Source organism: Thermobia domestica, chromosome 2 (assembly GCF_964235325.1).
Source record: "Thermobia domestica chromosome 2, izTheDome1.hap1.1, whole genome shotgun sequence".
NCBI classification, from domain to species: domain Eukaryota; kingdom Metazoa; phylum Arthropoda; class Insecta; order Zygentoma; family Lepismatidae; genus Thermobia; species Thermobia domestica.
In genome coordinates, this window is record NC_137455.1 from 211,367,181 (window position 1) to 211,389,513 (window position 22,333).

General features: G+C 36.5%; 1 protein-coding gene across 3 annotated transcripts in view; it reads right to left on the reverse strand.

The window, feature by feature from the left end:
- Positions 1-22,333, reverse strand: part of LOC145678374 (neuronal acetylcholine receptor subunit beta-3-like) — a 282,154-nt gene that overhangs the window by 223,373 nt on the left and 36,448 nt on the right. The window contains exon 1 of one of the 3 annotated variants that reach the window (XM_081748446.1): positions 15,018-15,344. The exons of 1 other annotated variant lie outside the window; for it this stretch is intronic. In XM_081748446.1, the coding sequence (XP_081604572.1) occupies positions 15,018-15,126 (109 nt within the window). In that variant the 5' untranslated portion in view covers positions 15,127-15,344. Of the gene's footprint in view, positions 1-15,017; positions 15,345-22,333 lie in introns of those variants that run through there. One more of the 3 variants, XM_081748448.1, reaches the window with a different exon arrangement.

The following is a 22,333-nucleotide window of genomic DNA, read 5'->3' on the forward strand; positions in this document are numbered from 1 at the left end:
AAGATCTTACAATGGAAACGCCAGCTGAATTCTTCTGCATCCAACTTTTCATCTAGATGAACTTAAATTAACTTCTTGACAATAAAGAGTGTGATATAACCATGTGGAGAGACACTATCAACCCACACCTAGACCCATTTTGTGATGAATTCAAGCATAGTTTCCTTATTTGTGTGAAGAAAACTTTCAGTGCAAATTAGCAAAACACCTTCCACGATCAAACTGGATTTACTTTCACATGGAATTCAGGAGGAAGCAATTGAATTGAAGTGCGATTCAGATGACTAAGAACTATTTCATTCAGTGTCATTGGAAGAATTTTGAGTTTGTTTCGTGTCTGTTTATCCAAGAGTATCAAAAGAAGCCTTAAAACCACTCTATCAGTTCTCACGAACTTGCCTCTGTGAATTAGAATTGTTCACAATAAAATCATAGCAACGCAACCACTTGGAACTGGAAAGTGATCTCAAGTATGCTTTGTAGAACGTATCAGCGAATATCATGAAACTTTTGAAGTAAAGCAATCTCAACCATCATACGAGTTTTTCCTTTGTCCATACTTGATAAGTTTTTGAACTCTGTCTTATACACTGAAAGATCTTTATAGCATTTTGTACTCATTTCTGATAATTTTGTAAAAACATTTAATTTGCATAGTTATTTAGTTTTTAATAAAGCAGAAATCTTGAATAGGAATGGAAATGACAAAATGTCAAACATGTACTGTTTCGAAGCTTGCTAAAGCTAAAGTTAAATGCTTATTACAAGTTGTGTTTGTATTCATAATTTGAAATCTTATTTCTGTCATAGCTTGCGCTGCTTGTTCGCTCTTCACGCCCCCCAAGTTGGGAACTACTGCTCTAATCCAACAAACCAACCAATTGGTTAACGTTATGACAAAAAATTATAGATCAAAATATTTTCACAATTCTGATTACTGCTACCTTGCAAGAGTTAAAAAAAGCAGTGACATGCTCTATGGTACAGTTCTTAAAGAACGTACACGCCTACGTCCTTCCGGAAGGCTCTTTCAGAAGGACTTTTGTACAGAGCCGCCGTCTTGCCAGTCGTACCAACATGATTTTTTCTGCGCTACAGCTGGAGTTCATGCTTTTTCTACAGAAGACCATCCTGTAGCGCTGAAATACACAAAGTACTGTAATTTATAGATAAACATTGTAGAACTTTTAGGACGTTACGTTCTGCCGGAAAGACGTTGTACGTTCTATCATTCACCTTTGTTCAGTGATGCTATTCAGCCGGTTCTCTAGAACCAGCTGTTAATATATTTCCAGTTAGAGAACCGTTTGTTATACCCAGACATAGAAATGTTTATCCTGTTATACCCAAGATCAGTAAATTTTAGTTTAAGTATCTTTGTTTTTAGAAATCCTTACAGCTACAAGGTTAAACACTGAACTCTCAGAACAAGATACAAACGTTTATTTTTTAATCTTTAATGCTCAGATATCAAGAATGAGAACTAGGATCACATCAGTATAGTGGTAATGGTTATTTATATTTGAAACGCATATATATCGTTATCAACAATTGTTGATCCATTCCTGGATTAAGAACTTTTCAATACTTTTTGACAAGGACCATATATATATATATATATATATATATATATATATAGAGAGAGAGAGAGAGAGAGAAAACCGGTTGTTAAAAAGTTAGAATAGCACTACTGCCTTTGTTGGACTATAGTGAGAGAATTTATCCCTTAATTGTTTGCTAGGAAAATATTATTCTATATAATCTAGAATTTACACTTCGAATAGGTATCAGATCAAAACAATTAAACTACGTAATAAATCTCATAAACATCTCTTGTATCTAGTGCTCGCTTAAACAGAAAATGCCCATGGCTCCGGGTTCCATTCTCGACGGGAAAGCCTTGAAAGTCGAACTCATTATAATGATTGGGATTTCCCCTTAAACTGAAGGTTCGTAAGGTTTGATGCTGAGAAGATATTAATATTATTATTATTATTATTATTATTATTATTATTATTATTATTATTATTATTAATAATAATAATAATAATATGCAAGGTTTTGTTGTTTTGAAATGAAGACGTATATCGGAATGAAATTTGTCCGCAGATTCCGAAAATGACCTTCAAAATGTTGTATTACGTCAGATTTTTTACAAATCACGAAAATGTGAAAATCGAAGAAAGCATTTTTTTCAGTGATTTTGATGTGTGGCAACGTTTGTAACATATTCAATAGCATTCTCGATGAACGGAATAATTGAGTAAGGTCATTAATACATATTTCAAAGCATACATATCTGTTATTCACCTCTGGATCCACTTGAAACTTATTCTTTTTAGCTTTTCTTCGGTGTTCTTCCATATTACAGTCTCTTTTCAACATCCAACAATAGTCCACCATCATATGAACAGTTCATCTTCCCTGGTATCTCTTTTCCATCACTTTAATGTCCTAATGGAAAAGCTCTCGCCATGTTCTTGGAAATATATTTCGGAATATAATTCGGACAATATAGTTCGGAAAGACGATAAATGTGCGCGAATCAAGATTGAAGTAGCACGTAGCCACAGTACACAATAACATTTTCCAGGTCTTTGTGACAACCTTTAAGCCAAAATGAAGGAACCACTTAACGGGAAGCACTACGACACAAGAGAAAAGACAATCTGTTCCTTATGGCAATCCCTGCGGGATATCAACAAAGATTGACGCTCTGACGGTGGACGACGCCTTCCACACGTGTGGCAGAAGATGATAGAGATGGGAAGTGATTGCAATGAAGGAATGTAACAAGTGTTCTATGCATAATAAAGTCAGATACGAATTATAATAAATTATTATTATTATTATCATGTCCTGGTTGTTTCCAAATCCCCTCCTTGCACCATTTTCATTACAGTATTTTATTTCCATCTGCTTGGTTTGTATTAGGTTCTTGCTTTCATAACGATCAACCATGCGATTGATATCCGATTAAAAAAAAAAAACTAAGCCAAAGTACTTTCAATTGATGTATATACATCGGTAAACTACATATTTTATCAACCAAGCATTTCTATCAACTATCTTCTGTGACTTGTAATTTATCTGTGTGTTTCTGTACATTGGACAAACCAGTAAAACACATGTTCAACTTTAGAGTTTTGAAGTTCACGAAACGTTTTATAGCAACACGTACCTACACGTATAACTACTTTTGTTGTAGATTAACGCCCAAATAGTACTGAGGGAATATAATACATAGTGCTACATCCTAATGTAGGGAACCGGACAACTAGCTTGTACATGGAATTGAACCTGATCTCTCTCATAAACATATGTCATATACCAAGGGATAAGAAATAACAAAAATAATCAAAATTACGTGACGAGCACATGAACCAATTTTCTATCAATATCATAAGCGTTAATGAGGAAAAAAATGTCCAAAGATAATACCTATACTAATACGATCTGAAGATGCGATGTGAATGATCTGAAGAAAATTGTATGTGTAGGTGTTAAAGCTCAAGCATAGGTGTGAAGGAAGTTGAGAAAAACGAAGTAATTTATGAAGACAAAAGCTGATGCAGTACACGAGACATTATGAAATTGATCCTGAAACACATCCTTATTGAGTTCTTCATTACGACACTTGCGTGAGAACAGTACATGATATGGATAAATAGATATAGACTAAAATTATCATTTACTCTTCAAATTTTACTTAAAATATTTATAAATATAAGACATATATCACTTAATAGATCACAATGAGCTCAACAAAATAATATGCTTTCGCTTGAGGTGAAATTCTGATGCGTACTTTTTGAGAATATCAGGGAAACCAAAACCTTTGTGGCGCTAAAAGGTATATCATTTGTAGCCAATAATTGACAGTTTTGATTTCAGTGGAAGAAATTGTTATTTATTTAATTATTTATTCATTCATTGAATACAGAGTACGTTACAAAATATTATGTTAACTAACATATAATATCTATTGCTGTTTCTCTTCCCCTAACGGTGACACGTATACTCTTTACGCACATAGTACTTGTAAGAAAGACTACCGTAACAGCAGTCTTTATTTTGAATACCATTCATTATTTCATTCGAATATTCCCTTTAAAGAAGAAAAATCTGCTGAAGAACATGAATAAATACCGTAGAATTGTGTTAAAATTAGGTATGCTATTGCTTTTTTTGGAAGAAATTCACCATCTGTTCGATGTGCTCGTCTCAATATGAAAGAAAACCTATGGCCGTTCAGACAGACCAAAATAGTCTCAAACGTTGGGCATGTAAAACTGGCCTTTGTGTAGAAAGAACTGGAGTGAATTAATTGGGGTGAAATGTCTAAACAGCAGCTCCACAAAAACCGTCCATTGGCACCTAAATGCTCTCAATCGTTAGTGCATTGTTTGTGTACGCAAAATTTTCGTTTGTGCTCAAAACTAAGTGTGAGACATTGGCGTATCTAGTTTAAGTGCCAGCTCTCTAACTAACACCGATTGGCGCCAAAATAGTTTCAATTGTTAGTGGACTAAAAATTATCATTCATGTACAAAAGGGACTGAGATTTTGGTGTATATTTGTTGAATACCAATTTTCCCAAATGTAGCGTTTGGCGCCAAAATGTTTTTGGTTAGATCTTCGGCTCTTGGTCCTTGCATAGCAGGACTGGAAAGCTTGAAATGAAAGTTGTAGGATTGTTTTCGGCGTACAGTTTAAAATAATAATAATAATAATAATAATAATAATAATAATAATAATAATAATAATTCACTTATTATTTATATATTCAAGGGCACAGGGGAGAACCGCATAAAATTAGTTCGAATGGAACAAAAACTGCAAAATTCACTTTCCATGTGCAAGGGGTACTTCGTTACCTTGCTTGATTATTTACGTTATATATTTTAATATTATATATATATATATATATATATATATATATATATATATATATATATATATATATATATATATATATATATATATATATATATATATATATATTAACAACCTTCAACCGTCGTGCCTTAATTGCATGGGGATAGAACAATGTGTGACGGTTGAAGATTGCTACTATTTATCATTTGTAATGAGTAGGTATGAAGTGGTAACAGAAGAAAACCACATTAAATTAATTTTTAATTAGATGGTTGTATTTTTATAAATATTGTGTAGTATTGTTGTTAATGTAGACTGTGTATAATATGTTAGATTACATATCTTAAGCATTTAAGAAGTTAATCTCCACGCATCTCCACCATAACAACCTTCAACCGTCGTGCCTAAATTGCATGGGGATAGAACAATGTGTGACGGTTGAAGATTGCTACTACTTATCATTTGTAATGAGTAGGTATGAAGTGGTAACAGAAGAAAACCACATTAAATTAATCTTTAATTAGATGGTTGTATTTTTATAAATATTGTGTAGTACTGTTGTTAATGTAGACTGTGTATAATATGTTAGATTACATATCTTAAGCATTTAAGAAGTTAATTATGAATAACTCGAATATAGTTGAGAGACACATACTTTTGAGTAGATGATGCTTGGATTGAAGTTGAAGTTTTGGATGACAAATATTTTGTTTTGCTAATAGTTTGTAGTTGCTGACTATTGTTTAATTATAGTTTACGTTAATGGTTATACTGTATACTAGTAGATTTTTAAGATTTAATTTTTAACTGGAATTATAGCTGAATGGATACTGTGATTGAAGTACAAGTGGTTTTCTTTGCTGATACTTAACTTATGATGATTTACTTTTGATTTATTTTTGCTCTCCTTCTGATCCTAATTTTTTAGGACCATGAGTTTTTATACTCAGATTTTAGACATTTTGGAATTTACATTGTTGATTTTTTGTATATTTTAGCTATTGGTAAAACATTGGTTTCACCCGAATTACATCGTGATCAAAATTTTTAGACCAACAAATTTTTGCAAACTTGACGATTATGCCACAGTCAAAGTGTGTTAATGTTATAGTATTACAAATTGATGACATTTAATTTTTTATTTAAAACATTACAAATTACGAATTACAACAACATACAAACTGACGACTTAGCGTCTAGCCGTAACAAACATAATATTTAATACATATATAAATTATTGACGTAAACACAAACACGTGTTTACATTATGTGACAACATTTTATTTCTTTATTTTGATATAACATTTAATAATTAAGATGATTTCTTTTTCAAAATAATATGTTCTAAAATAATATTAATTGTATGTATTTACAATATATATATATATATATAATTAAGTTGTGTATATTAATTAGTAAGTCAGGCCTGACACGTATTTATCTAACGCATTTATCTAGTACTATTTGTTTAATAAGCATAGCGTAATATATAATCTTACTATGTTTATAATATGTAAATGTATGTAAATATCAATTAGTGCATTATCCCAAATCATTTATATATGCCAATATTTAAGATTAAGATTCAGTTAGTTAGATCGAGTATTACTCTCGCTCCCACTTGATTATAGATCTGGTAGAGAGGCTATTTTTTCTTGAAGATTTCTTTTTCTTGCTTGCTTTTCCAGTAATTTTCCACTGCTGTAGAACTTTCTAGAACCGTTGAATACTTAAATTTTTTCTTCATTTTTTCTGTCCCCGGCAAAACATATAAAAAGGCGGATTTTTTTATTTTTTTTATGGTTATTGCTGTTTCAGCTAGGGAGGCCTGTAGAGTAGAGGTCTATGCTGGTGGCTGTCCAGTCCAAAGGGAATCAGCAAGTAAGCTTTTTCCTGAGAGTTTGTCCTTTAGATTAGTTACTGGATGACCAGTGGATATGTTAGTCCGTGGCTTCCTGTCCCGCTAGGGAAATTGGTCTCTGACCGTAACTTAGGTGAATTCCAGAGTTAGGAATAGGAATTAAAGAATAAAGTAGGAGATTTGAGCTCTACGTCAGAGTAATGACTTAAATGGGATCTAATTAATGGTTAGAAGGAGTGAAAAGTAATTTGCTCTGGGGTGACCCTAGGGAGAGAGTGAACTCAGGGCACTTAGGTTTTTGAAAATTTCCAGGTGCTGGAGGTTTTTTTCCCATTAAAATTGAATCCAGGTCGCGGTCTAGGTTCGTTCCCCGTACAGTCAGGCAATATTGAGGCTTGGCTGGTGTTTTTGTTTTCACACTGCGACTTTTGTGTTTGAAAGTATTAGAGTGTGTGTTTATCTTTTAACCTAGAGTCTTGAATGGAAGACGTAACAATATAGCTGGGCCATGAGTGACGGCTGCTACTCCAAATTCCCAAAGCTTACCAATCCTTTAAGATTTTAGTTAGTTTCCTTTTCTGGATTTCTCAGAGTGTTGAAAGTCCAAACCAGGTGTAGGCCAGACTGTTACTGTAGTGAAGTTAAACAGTCTTTGAAAGCAAGGAATATGGACCTAGAGTAGAGAGAGTACTAGTTTTCCATATTACCGCAGTTCACAAAGAAATATTAGAGAAGTCTTTTATTGTTTATGATTAGTGATATTTAAATTAGAGTCTGTGCTCCTTGAACTCTCATGATGAGTTCTTTGGGAAGCCGAGCAAAATATTAAAGATTTTCTTTCAAGGGCGAAGTAACGCCTTTTGAACCTCAAAATTCTAGTCACTCACCTTACCCTAATTGGAAAATATTAAGTTTAATAAATCTAGTTATCCACCGAAAATCCCTTGGGTGGTTATTTTTAACTCAATCGTATTTCGAATCTGTTACCTAGACAACAGAGAGCGGACAATTTATTTCTTAACGATTTTATTTCTTTTGTTGTAAGGTAAAATGGCAGACTCGTTAGAGTGGAGTGACAAAGAATTTCGATTAGGTTTATAATTTTTCATATAGATATAATGATCAGATCCGAAACGATCTGAAGAGTAAAAGATAGAGATTTCATAAAATAATAAGAATTTTAAAAAAAATCTTTTTACCTTGCACATGACGCTTTGAAAAATAAAATATTTTTAAAGTGTTATCTTTTCCTATTTGACGGGACCAGGGGAAGCATTTTCCCCCGTGAAATGTCATGTTTGCTCCATTCCGACAAATTTTTATGGTTATACCCCTGTCTTCCTTGAAAATAGGTAAGTTTATTATTATTGCGTTTTCAATTGTTAGTGTATTGTTTATGCATAAAAAATTCTCGATTACGTATAAAAAAGAGTGTGAGATTCTGACACATCTCTTTTGGGTACCAATTTTCCCAAATCTTTCGTTTGGCGCCAAAATGGTTTCGGTTAAGTTTTCGGATCTTGGATCTAGCGTATAAGAATTCGAATGATTAAAGTCAAACTTGCAGGATTCCAGGATTACTTATTCTTCTGTGGTTTGATTTATAGATCAAGTACATAGCATACTTCGGGACATATTCTATTAGGAAAAAAGTGGATTTTGTTTCACATTTTGAGACTTCGGTGAACTTCCAAACTATGAGGATTCAAAATTGAAAGTTTCTTGCTATCATTTACAGGTTTTTCTCTATTGGAATGGGTATTCAACGTGGAAGTTGAATTATTATTTTTTTATATATATTTCTGGTTTCATTAGAAGTATAAGAACTGGAACGGAATCTATTTTTAGAATTAACCCATTAAAAAGAAACGTTTCTCGTCCACTATTATTGTTTACACTTTATCGAAGTAAATATAGAAACATAAAATTAACTAATTTTCTACCACTTATGGGTTTAGTAGAGAAAGAAGAGCGGAAATGGAACCTATAATTTGCACATTGAATTTATAAGAAAGCAAAAAAGGTTTCAGATTTCTGAACCAAATGACTCTAATAATTGCTTTCTTGTGAAGGCGATAACTGTTGAAACCTTATTCAAACCAGAAATATTGCAATGAAACTATCATATGAGTGAAAAAAAAAGAAAAGAAAGAAGTTAGCTCAACGGTTTTAAAAAATAATATATCAAAAAAGATTTTTGACATTATTTTGTAGTGCTAAAATATATGTGTACTTAAGTTAGATAATAAAAGAATTTTGTCACACTTATTGTGGACTAATGAGGTTCTCCGGCAGTCACGTAGCGTAAGAAGTAATTAAGTGAACAAACAAGGCTGTTACGGAGAACCTCAGGGTTTGGCTGACGAAATTAATAGCGTATAAAAAGGTAAGGGAGAGGTCCAAAGATCATCTCGGAACAACCAACGGATCTCAAAACAACCAACGGATCTCTCAGCAACCAACCAAGATTTGCAATAACATGGGTGGTACACCAGCATACTTAATGTAAGTTGTATTTTTCATTTTAATAACTTGCTGTCATTCATATAAGGCTCTAAGCTGGACGAATGGTCTCCTGCGAGAGAACATAATCTAAATTTGTAATTGTAACCTCTAATTCATGTAAAATAAAGTCTTGCTTGTTGAAAAAGGAAATTCTTAATCTGTAAATTGTCATCTGACAGGCAAGAGATCACTAACTACCGCATTATTTTAACATGGCTCCCAGACGAAAGAATACAGCTGGGGCCCTATATTAAATGACAGCAGTTTTCTTTATACCAGACATAATTTTTTTTCTTTTCTTCCTTTTGGACGTTTTTTCAATAGTGGTATAGTTTTTTCAGTGCATTTGCTATAAATATTTTCTTTTTATTTTGGTTCCCCAATATATTTTGAGTGTATTCTAGTTCCCTATAATGCCAATTACACGTAGTCTTGCGCAAACAATGGACATGAACGGTCACGTAGTAGCTCCGCAGTCTTTGACGACTCTTCCTGCTACCTCCATTAACCTGCATGCTAACAGCACTACACCCCCTTCTATAACCCCAGAACCTGTAATTCATACTCCTTCCCATACAGTTTCACAACCTTCAGCCTCTGTCACGTTAGGCTCCGCATCCGTTTCGGTTAACCCCAACTCTCTTACAATATTTGCGGGCACACCTTTAGAGAGGGCAGATTTGTTTCTAACCAATTTTGAACGCACAGCGAAAATATCTGGTTGGTCAGAAGATAGGATGAAAAATATTTTTTCATTGTGTCTAGCAGATGTACCCTTGTATTGGTACCAAACCACTGCCGGGTTAGACGCTTTGTCCTGGACAGAACTTAAAGACAAGTTTTTAAAACAATTTGGTCCTAACAACTTACCTATATCAGCCACAGAAACATATAGGTCCAGGGTTCAGGAACCCTCGGAATCTCTCTTGCATTATTTATACGCCAAAAAATATTTGTCTACCCAACTAGAAAACCCGCCTAGCTTTAATGAATTTTTATTAGATGCTATTACAGGAATGCTGCCACATCATATAGTTGAATTTTCACAAAAAACAATTCACAACTTTGAAGAGTTAATTACTTTAGCATCTACTAGGGAACGAGCCGATCGATTAGCGCAAAGACGGTTGGCGAGCCTGCCTGCTGTTTCCAATATACCCCAGCCTTCCCACAGTATTTCCCAGGCGGCGAATGATTCCCTTCAAAATATCATTACTCGCCTAGATGCCCTCCAACTCCAAGTAAATACACACATGAATGCCCAGCCAGTACAGCACACTGTGGCATTTACGGAGGATGCACACGCTAGTTCATTTAACCGCTCCTCATATCCGAATTATAGCTGTTGTTCGGACAACTTTCGCAGGTCAAAACGGGCGTCCTTTCATCAATCCCCCAGTAGAAATAGCGACAACCAGCAGTCTAAAAATACGGCCACAGATCATCATTGTTGTTCTAATAAGCACAGGCAGTGCGCCTGTGATCAAAAGTCAGACGACGCAACTAAGAAGTCTGAGGTCAAAATTTGTGCCTGTCAGAACAACCCACAAAATTCTAAATCGCAGCCCATGAACCAATCGAAACAGCAAAAACACTTTAAGAAAAAACAACGGCCTTTCTCTAGAAATTCTAATAACCAATCAAGGGTTTTTTCCGCATCAACCAATTTTGCATCGATGTACCCTCCACTCTACCCACATCCTTTCCCTGGGTACTACCCCTCACCCTATTTTTATCCCAATTACTCCCCCCCATCTGCAGTCCCTAGTCAACATTATGCAACCACTCCTCTGCCTTCCTTACCTTCCACGGACACTAGTTCAAAAAACGGGGAAAAGTAAGGGGGGACATAGACCCTCCACCCCCTGTCAATCTAGATACTCATATTGTATCACAGAATAGAACTAATACCACTTCACAAAACACATTGCAACAGCTAGAGTTAGAAACGAACCCCAAACAACATTTACCAAAAAAATGCACATTACAAGTACCTCTAATCTTTCAGCGTAAGTTAACGTACATACAAGGGAAAATCTCAGGGAAAACACACTCTCTAATATTAGATACAGGCGCAGAATTAAATTTACTCCCCAGCCATTTAGTACCCCCTCAGGTAAAGCCTTTCCCACTAACTACAGTACTGAATGGCATATCTGGGTTACCTCTTACCCTCACCCATGCGGTGACATTAACGGTAAATATACAGGGTTACAATTTTTCAATACTTTTTCGCATAACGCCCTTACGTTCCTTTCCCATCATTTTGGGTAATCAATTCTTGAAAGAACATCTGGCACACTTAGATTATAACACTAGAACTTTAACATTAGAACATTTTGGTAAGAAACCCCCCACCCCTCCTCCCAACAGTAACGCACAGGTACATTTACTAACAAATGTTACAAGCAAGTTTTCCCGAAAACAAACATTTGTTTTCCACACTGCCAAAACGCAAACAATCCCGGCGCAAGGACTAGGTATGCTCAAACTGCAAATACCGTTACATTCAGACATTAAGCATTTTTATATTCATTCGCCAATTCATGAAAATTTTAAGGGATGCTACACGGTACACACAGCAATATCAACTGATAACCTTGCTATCCCTGTTGTGAATTTATCTAATTATGACCAGACCTTCACACAGGGAACGCCCATTGCGTTGGGTACAGTACTTCCAGAGGACATACAGGATTCGAATGTGTTTTCAGTAACTCAGCTGTATGAACCAACCGAGAAACATGCAGAAGAGAACCGAATAGAACGCATGGCCAAAATAAGAGACTATATTGATTTCACGAAATTCAATATAAATCCAGATCTTTCCCCTACCCAAAAACAACAAATGTTGGATGTTTTGAAAAAGAGAGTAACAACATTTAAATGGTTTCCGACAGATTTCACAAAGATTAAGACTTTCAGTGTCTCGTTAGACTTAATTGACCGACAACCGTTTGTCAATCGTCAATACACCATTCCACATAGGCTGCGACCTAAACTGAAAGAAAAGATTTTGCAATTTTTAGAACAAGGCATCATACAACCCTCCTCGTCCCAGTATAGGAATAACATCTTAGCTATAGTAAAACCGAACTCAAAAGGAGACATTCGTGTTGTACTTGATTTACGCACGTTATCTGGTAAATGTCACACTATAGCTGATGCTATTCAACCAATACAGGAGGTATTGGATTCGATGGCAGAAGCCAAATGGATAATACACCTTGATTTATCTCAGTCGTTTTTCCAGTGTCCCCTTGCAGAAGAAGACCGCCCTAGTACTGCTTTTTCAGTTCGTGACTTAGATTTACCACATTCACAGTATGAACTATGCGTACAGCCACAAGGCCACAAAAACTCTACTATCAATTTACAACGTATTTTACGTACTATTTACCGTGACATTCCCGCCAAAAACTTTTCTTTGTATGTGGATGACTTTTACATTTATTCCTCTTCATACTCACATTTGCTAAAAATTTTTGACAAAGTCTTAGAGCTAGCAGAAAAACACTCATTGCTGTTTAATATAGATAAATCAGAATTCGGAATAACATCGGTAAAATGTCTTGGACACATTGTTTCTCACGGTTCATTGAAACCTGATCCGGCCAAAATAGACGCTATCACTAAACTACCCAAGCCCACAACAATCAAAAAATTACGCGGATGGCTTGCTAGTGTAAATTTTTACAGGAACCACATCCCTTTCATCTCGCAAAAACTTGAGCCTCTATACAAGGCCCTCCGGGGGAAGCCAAGAAAGTTACAATGGACCCCTGAAATGGAAAAAGCATTTGAAAGCATGAGGCAACTTCTAGTAAACCCACCTGTACTACAGCTTTACAGCGTAGAAAACACAGAACACATGGTAATGTGCGATTCGTCAATAGATGGCGTTGGTGCCTGTTTGTTTCAGAGAAAGATAGGAGAAAAAGACTATCACGCGGTATGTTATATATCGGCAAGACACCCACAACGCATAAGACCACTTCCTATACATAATCTGGAATTATTTGCCATATTCTTTGCACTAACAAAATTTAAGAAATATTTATTAGGACACCATTTCACTTTAGTAACAGACAATAAATCGTTACTGGCACTAAAATCTACCACACAATTGACGCCAAAAATTTTACGGTGGTTGGAACAGATTAACCAGTATGATTTTACATTGCTCCACGTGCGCTCTGCCCAGAATCCGGTCAGTGACCTATTAAGTAGGAATCCATTACCTTTCGATGAAACAGATTTACAGCTATTAGACGCGGACGTGCATCCCTATCATCTGTTAGCCTTAGACACAAAAACAGACATAGCTCAACTGCAACGTAATGACCCATATTTTTCAAAAATTATCACCGCACTCATTACTGAAGACAGGACAAACAAACATTACGAGACTTGGAATAAACAATACTTTTTTCAAAAAAACCTATTGTATCGCAAAATGTATTCTCCGACCCAGCCGCGCACTTTACTTTGTGTACCCAAAATTTTGCGTGATACTATTTTTGATGAATTTCACAACAACGCGTTGATTCATCCTGGGTATCTGAAGCTATATTATCTCATTCGCAACAAATATTACATACCTAACTTAAAAAACTGGCTTCACAATAAATTACAGTCCTGTTTGGATTGTGGATACTTCAAACGCAACTACCAGAAAGTTGTTGATCACGTGCAAAGATTGCCCCCCACTAATCTTTTTTCCACATGGCAAATAGATATTTGTGGTAAATTATTGCCATCAGAAGGAGATGAATTTACCCATTTCTATGTGGCTACTGACCTACATTCATCATACATAGTAACCAAACCAATAAAGACGCCTACCTCAGATGCTTTTATTGAATTCATTACGCATGAACTAATTATTCCTTTCGGTGTCATGGAGATTATTTATACCGATCAACAATCTACCCATACCAGTACAAAAACAAAAGCGTTTCTGGAGTCCATGGGTATTAAAATTAAGTACGCACTACCAGGCGCCCATAAAACAATTGGCCAAGTCGAGTCTCGCATAGCGAACTTACAAACAGTTCTCAAATTCTTAACAAGAGATAACCAGCGACAGTGGCCAAACTTCTTAAAAAGGGCCACAGCGACCATAAATCACAGCCCACTGACGGCCTATGGAGTATCACCTTTTTACATCTTATTTGGACGTGAACCACGCTTTCCTTTGCAAAATATTCTTCCTACCATTGAACCACCCACGGATGTAACGGATAGATTAGCCATGCTGAATGAGTTTCGTGATCTATTGGAATATAGAAAGGAACAAGCCTTTCAACGTTTGAAAGAAAAAATTGAGACAAATCAGGTTCCCACGGAGTTTCTTCCTGGATCTCAAGTCTTGGTCAAAAGATTAGCAACACGTAGAGAGGAATGTGGTCCCCTTCGGTCACTTTACAATGGGCCATATAGATTATTAAACAAGCTTGACTCAAACACGTACCAACTTGACATGGACGGTAAAATAGTAAATATAACGAAAAATAGATTAAAGTTATTCATTCCGGATACAGCGAGCAATCCTACATTTATTACTAAATATAAACAATTCCTAAATATGAATCCGTGATAACATAAACTACCAAGATGGAAATTGAGTAATACAGGCACTTCATTTAAGTTACCGCCTTCGTCTCTCACTTAAATAATAAAACCGTCAATGTACAACAATTCCTATACTTCCATATAACGACTGGTAAATAACAAAAATTAATAAACCACATAAATTAGTTTCGGTACTTACCCACCCTTATTTCACCATCCCGGTACGTTCCACATTCTTCCTTCTTTTGAAGCGGCCAGCAAAACGGGTTCTTCATTTTCGACCCCGTACAGAAACAAATTAATTTCATTTCAACACTTCATATTGAATCACTAAACATTTTTTTACTATCCCACATATCAAAAGCACATAACCACATCGTACAACATACGCTGATCACTCATTCACACCATCGATCACTGTATCAACCCTTCCCTAACCCTATTCATACTAATTGTACAAATCTGTTAATAGCATAAACAAATTCCTTTGGCTCTGAAACAGCCAATCACAGCGCGAGAAAAGTTTCACTTTTAAAATCAGCACCCTCAAGGTCGACTAACAACGGCACACGTGTTCAATTACTCACACAGACACACTGCTTTAATGAGGAGAAAGTTTGCATTTTTCCACAAAAATACCCAAACAGGAAATAAAAGATTTATTTTTGGTTCAATATACCGTTAGCTTTCAATGTCTGCTCTTTTCACAAACGCGAGTACCAATAGAATTTAACACACTTCTTTTAGTTAATAATGCCTTATTTTGTAAATAAATGCTCACTACGGATTTTTTCTTTTTACAGATTTATAGTAATTTCTGGCCTTATATCCCCATCCCAAACACAGTCCCTCAAACCAGAAGGGGTAGAAATTACTATTGGGGGGGAATTTCGTGCAATTCCACAGGCCATTATGTATAGTACAATGGTACCTTTAATATATTCCTTCCAAATTCCTATCCTGGAGAGTAATTCTATAACGTTAGAGTGTACACCAGCAAATGAGTCCCGATATTGTTTGCCATTGCTAACCCTTATCCAATCTGCAAATAACTTTTCTCAGGACCTTATGCAGGCAACATATAACTCTAAATTCGGTTTTTTGCCTAAGAATATAAAAAATAAGCGTGCACTGCTACCTTTCCTGGGATCCTTTCTCAACTGGGCGACCGGAGTTGCAACGGAAGATGAAATAACACATTTTCAATCACATGAAAATGAATTAAAACAACATATTCAAATACTAGAACAAAAAGAATTAACGGTACATTCGGAGTTACACAATATGTCGGTACTCGTTTCCCGACTAGCCAAAGAAACAAAAGACAGTTTTGCGGATGTTCAAACTGCTTTCAAGAGGATTATTCAAGATGAGCGACAGATACAAGAAACATTGCTTTCAGATAAACGGCAATTAACATCCTTTATACAACTTAACTTCAATCTTCATTCTCTATTGTTGAACAAAATACACCAACTTTTAGAAATGTCAATTTTTAACGACGTCTATTTAGCATGTAACGAAAACAGAATACCTAGCACCCTGGTTACTCATAGTATGTTAGAAAAGGACCTAACACTCTTAAACTTACAATTATTCAAAAAAGGCATGCAAATTCACCCCTTACTTTCAGCGCATACGGCTTATAAGATGCAGATAGTTAACTGTAAGGTTACTCCTTCCACTGTATACATGAAGGTTACAATACCGATTATTCCGGTCAATACCAAATACTCGTTACATAAATTACTCAAATTTCCTATTCGTCTCAACGATGAAACATGCAGTTTAAAGACCGACATTCAATACGTACTATTTAATAATACACAGACTATTCTACTCCCCAATGATGCAATCCAACACTGCGCAATCTCTGAAAAGCCATTTCTGTGTAAAATACCAGCAATTAATCACAATGCCTCCCCCTTTTCCCTCTGTTTACAGCATTTACGTTTCCCAAAAGTCACAGGCCTGTATAAAACGGTATGCCCTTTTTCTTGCACCACAAATCACTCGTTAACCATTACACCACTAAGCAATACCGAATTTGTTCTCACTAATGCTCCCCTTTCTTTATTTACCCTATCCCCAGAGGGACATAAGACGGAACTCCATGTTCCACACACGCGTACCATTAAAGTGACTTTACCATGTGAACACAAGTTAGTCACGGAAGAACAAACTCTTATTTTTCAGCCGGACTTATGCCACAATGATCAAATTTCACCACGTCATTTAGTATTAACACATGCTTTACATATAAATGATTCTCTTTTTCAATTGCCTCACGATCGATTATTTGCTTTTAAATCCAATTTCTCCAATATCCCACTGAATTACAGTTCCAGAATATCCGAAATTTCACCCATTACTATTAACGATACAACCTTACCTTGGAGCAGTTGGATACCGCTTGAATACTCAATACCTATTAGTACTTCAATGACGTCATTACAATTTCTCATAACGATTACCAACTCCGTATTTCTTGTTATCCTCTACAGACGTTTTAAAGCCCTACAACTTTCGGTACCCAGTTCGAATCCAGAAGCCATTCCCTTGACACAATTACATTAATTTTTTTTTCTTATTTTTTTTTCAGACTGCAATTTACCTGCTTACTTCTGTTCCCTACTCCCACTTTAGCCCTTTCATTCTTTGATATCACACTACTGACAGTGACACCTCTAACACTGTTATTGCTTCTCCTTCTAGGAATATTCTGTTGCAAACGGTACTTAGCGTACAGAACCTATCTTCGTATACAAACACATACCCCAATAGCTTTACGACACCTCCCACCTACAATCCAAAATTCCACAGTATCCCACTACCCACAAACAGACTCTCGCGTTCCAATCGCACATCCTTCCTATACCCCCAGTCGCAATTTAAAAAAAAGTCTCAATTTAATATTTGCTCGTAAGCTTATCTCCTTGTATTCCATTTTACCATTTTCCTTAGAGGAGGACCCGTCTTAGACTGCCCTTTTACCTATTCAAAAAATAATATTTAAAACAAATCAAGAGACAAACTACATATTCTCTCTTTTGCACTGACTCACTATGACACTAATGAATCTCAAAAATGATAATTATTTCAAATAGATAAAATCTGGTGTAAAGAATAATATGAAAAATACAACAATCCCTTTTCACCTCAACCATATCCCAACATTCCTTTACCACCCTTCAACAAGCAAGGCACAGCAAGGAACCAGGAACCTGCACCGCCGAAGTTCCAGTCCACTTGGAGCCACAATGTAATCACCCTCGTCTGGATGCGTCAACCCTCCTGGAGCCCCCAGAAGTACACCATGAAACCATGCCTGTGTTCATCAGCCCAACTGGAGCAACCAGGAAATCTCCCTTGCCTGCGTTCGTCAGCCCAACTGGAGCCACCAGGAAATCTCCCTTGCCTGGATTCGTCAGCCCAACTGGAGCCACCAGCAGCAAGCCATGCCCGTGTTCAACCTTGGAGGAACCAGAGTTGTCGACGCTGCCTGCGCTCCCTGTCTGTTTGAGGCCACGGGAACTCTCCCATGCCTGAGTCATCAAGATTGTGACAGTGTGGACTCTACGTCGTAACATAACTTGTCCTTCACCGCCACACCTACAACCCTAATTTTGTGTGTATCTTCGACTTGAAAAAAGACTTAAAGAACAGAAGCCATGAGCGGCGGCCATGGATGACACCCAATTGCCCTGCGGCTCATCAAAGCGCAAAGGTCCCCAACAAGGACTCTACGTCTCAATGTGTTCCGATCCATGAACACTAGAAGATGTGAACTGTTTTTTTATGTATAAGTGTGTGCAGGCCAATAGACTCCTAGTTAGTGTCAGTGTTTATAAACATAGTGTGGACAGAACTATGAGTGAAAAAAAAAGTGACACACACTACGGTGATGTTCAAGAACAGTTCCTCATAAGTGGGGGACTGCAATGAAACTATCATATGAGTGAAAAAAAAAGAAAAGAAAGAAGTTAGCTCAACGGTTTTAAAAAATAATATATCAAAAAAGATTTTTGACATTATTTTGTAGTGCTAAAATATATGTGTACTTAAGTTAGATAACAAAAGAATTTTGTCACACTTATTGTGGACTAATGAGGTTCTCCGGCAGTCACGTAGCGTAAGAAGTAATTAAGTGAACAAACAAGGCTGTTAAGGAGAACCTCAGGGTTTGGCTGACGAAATTAATAGCGTATAAAAAGGTAAGGGAGAGGTCCAAAGATCATCTCGGAACAACCAACGGATCTCAAAACAACCAACGGATCTCTCAGCAACCAACCAAGATCTGCAATAACATGGGTGGTACACCAGCATACTTAATGTAAGTTGTATTTTTCATTTTAATAACTTGCTGTCATTCATATAAGGCTCTAAGCTGGACGAATGGTCTCCTGCGAGAGAACATAATCTAAATTTGTAATTGTAACCTCTAATTCATGTAAAATAAAGTCTTGCTTGTTGAAAAAGGAAATTCTTAATCTGTAAATTGTCATCTGACAGGCAAGAGATCACTAACTACCGCATTATTTTAACAATATTTCCTGCATTTCTGGTTTGAATAAGGAAATAAGAATTGAGTTAAGAACTTTTTCTAGGGACGGCAAATCCATATCAAAAATTCGACTTCTTACTATTTCCTACCGTTTTTACTCTATGGACATCAATATTGAAATCAGAGGTGGTAGCAGATTTGTAACACTTTCGGTTTTAGTATAAACTATAGCCGTTCTTCGCACGGGGATAATACGTTTCATTTTGGGCATAAAAAATTGAATTTAGATTTAAACGACGTCGGAAGTGTTACTGTTCGACTCAACGACAGCGGAAACTGTGGATTCGACACTAATATCGACCATTTTCAATCATTTATGTATATTCCCTTCCCCCCAAGATGCGGAGCTGAATTTGGATTTAAACAGGATCGGAAGTGTCACTGTGCCATCTCAGCGATCCCGAAAACTATAGATTCGACACTAATATCGGCCATTTTCGAACATTTTTAGATATCTCTCCACTCTCCCTCCTCTAAATTGCACCATCAAGGTGAAATGATAAGAAATATCCCAGGCCCGAACATCATCTATGTTGAAAATTTGATCGACATCGGTTGGGTAGTTCAAGCGTAGCAAAGTCATAGTGATTTTAATTTTCATTTCCAATGGAGATGAAATCTGTCCTTAGGATGCTCAATCCATTCCAATAAACGCTCTTTCTATCTAAGACCAGTGTTGCTCTATGGTGATCAACGTTGAAAATTGACATGGTTGCTTTCTACTTCTTCTGGTTTTAATAGAAGATTGGGAGCGGAGATGAAACTATTTTTGAGACGCTATATATCAATATATATATAAACTGCTTCTGGCCATACTAAGAGAAACAAAGCTGACTTTCAGAATAGGAAATCCAGAGATGCGAAATTTAGCAATTCTTTATCATAGACAAGATTTTCGGTACCAGGCTACGTTCAGGTATGTTGCTTACAGTTAGCCAGGATCAATCTGTATAGACGCAAATAGTGGGAAATCATGTGTCTTCTATTCGGTGTGCAGGATACAGAAAATCATGGTTATCTACTTCGTTAAATATTATCTGATAGTGTACCGACACTACGCAGTACCATATTTGTGTAAGATCTAGGTTTTCCTTCTGGCTAAAATAAACATACGAAGAAAACTATTGATTGTTTCGAAAATTTCGCCTTATAAACTTAGAACTCAAGCTACTTCCCATGAATACTTGTCTGTTAATTTTGTGTGTGTGTGTGTGTGTGTGTGTGTGTGTGTGTGTGTGTGTGTGTGTGTGTGTGAAAAGACTCCAAAACTGCTGTTTTACTTTGTTGAAAAGCAAATAAAATTCTAAGGGCCTTCGCAGACTACGCGACTTCGCGTGACGAAGGCGCGCGACAATTATTTTTTCTGTCGCAGGTTTGTCGCGGGGTAATGAATTCACATTTGTTACAATGGATGTGGCGCGGGACCGTCGTACATTACGCGACAAGCTTTACACTGTTGCAGGCTTGTCTGGGAACCTACCACCTGCGACAAGGTAAGACCTTCGCATACTACGCGAAATTTATCTTTTCAGCAACCTGATACTCATTCTCACAGATGAGCTCAATAGAAGCTTTCGATACGGATGCTTTCATTGCAGAAATTTAGGCACAACCTAGTATACGGTACTCCAACAGTGATTCCTATAAGAACAGAACTGAAGAAACGAAAGCATGGGAAAAAGTGTGTTGTGCATTCCATAGTGGATTCATGGATATACCATCGAAAGAGAAGAGTGGATGTTGGTAGTAAAGTGGATGTTGCCATTTTGTTCTTTCTTACATTTTCCAAAATTCAGTACCAAGCCAATGAACTGTTTGGTGGAAATTTCAATATAAAACTACATTGTTTATTGCTTCACTTTACTATTTCAAATTAGACTCAGGGGGGCGCGGTGGCTCAGTGGTAGAGCGTTCACCTCTGGTGCTTGGGGTTCCGGGTTCGATCCCAGCCCCCGCCAAGTGAACTTTGTGGTGGACAAACACCGTGCTCGTGGGTTTTCTCGGGGTTCTCCCGTTTCCTCCCACTTTGTTCATTCCACCATTTCACTCATCTCTCATAATCACCGTCTCCTTTAGCCTAACCGGCATAACCGTGGGACGTAAAACTCAAAGATTTCATTTCATTTTTTTTCAAATTAGACTCTTAAAAAAATGCACAAATGACCAGATATTCCCAAATATGTTTTACACATTCACAAACTGCGATATCCCAGGCCAATATGTAATTTTGTAACATTTCGTTATTTTTATATTTTCTGTGTATTTAATATGTATAGTGTACGAAAATATGAAAAATAATCTTTTATAAGCAATTAGGCATAACGCTGATGCCTCATGACAATCCATAATGAAATTTATGAGAGGCCGCGAGGCATGAAGGTAATACCTTATGCAGTCAGTAGCTGATTTATCAATATACTGACTAGGCCCCGCAATTAGTCCGCGGGTCAACGGGGACCGCCAACTCCAAGCTACATAGTACTTTTTATTGATGTGCTTGCACACGGAGAAAAAAAAATGTAGGTGGCATACTTAAAAACGTAGGTTACATTCGTAATTCCTGTAGTTTCTGGACTTAACGTACAACCGTAAATAACATCCTGCAGCAAACGTATAGCTGAGAAAGCATGTATTATACGCACTGTCTGCATAAGTGCAATGACGTCATTCGTGTGACGTCATCTGCAGTAACAAGTATATACGGAGGTGATATCTAGCTTTGTGACGTCAGGACCATATACAGCATATTAGTTAATGATGATGACACACGCTGACTCTCAGGACAGAGCATAATTTCAAGTAATATGTATTATACGCTATGTACGTATGTTTCTTGCGTTCAACCCCGAGACAGCATCTATATTGTACTTATGCACCGTACGTACGACTAGATACAGTGTAAGTATTGTACGTATGTATTATACAGATTTTCCTTATGTCGCACACAGCTT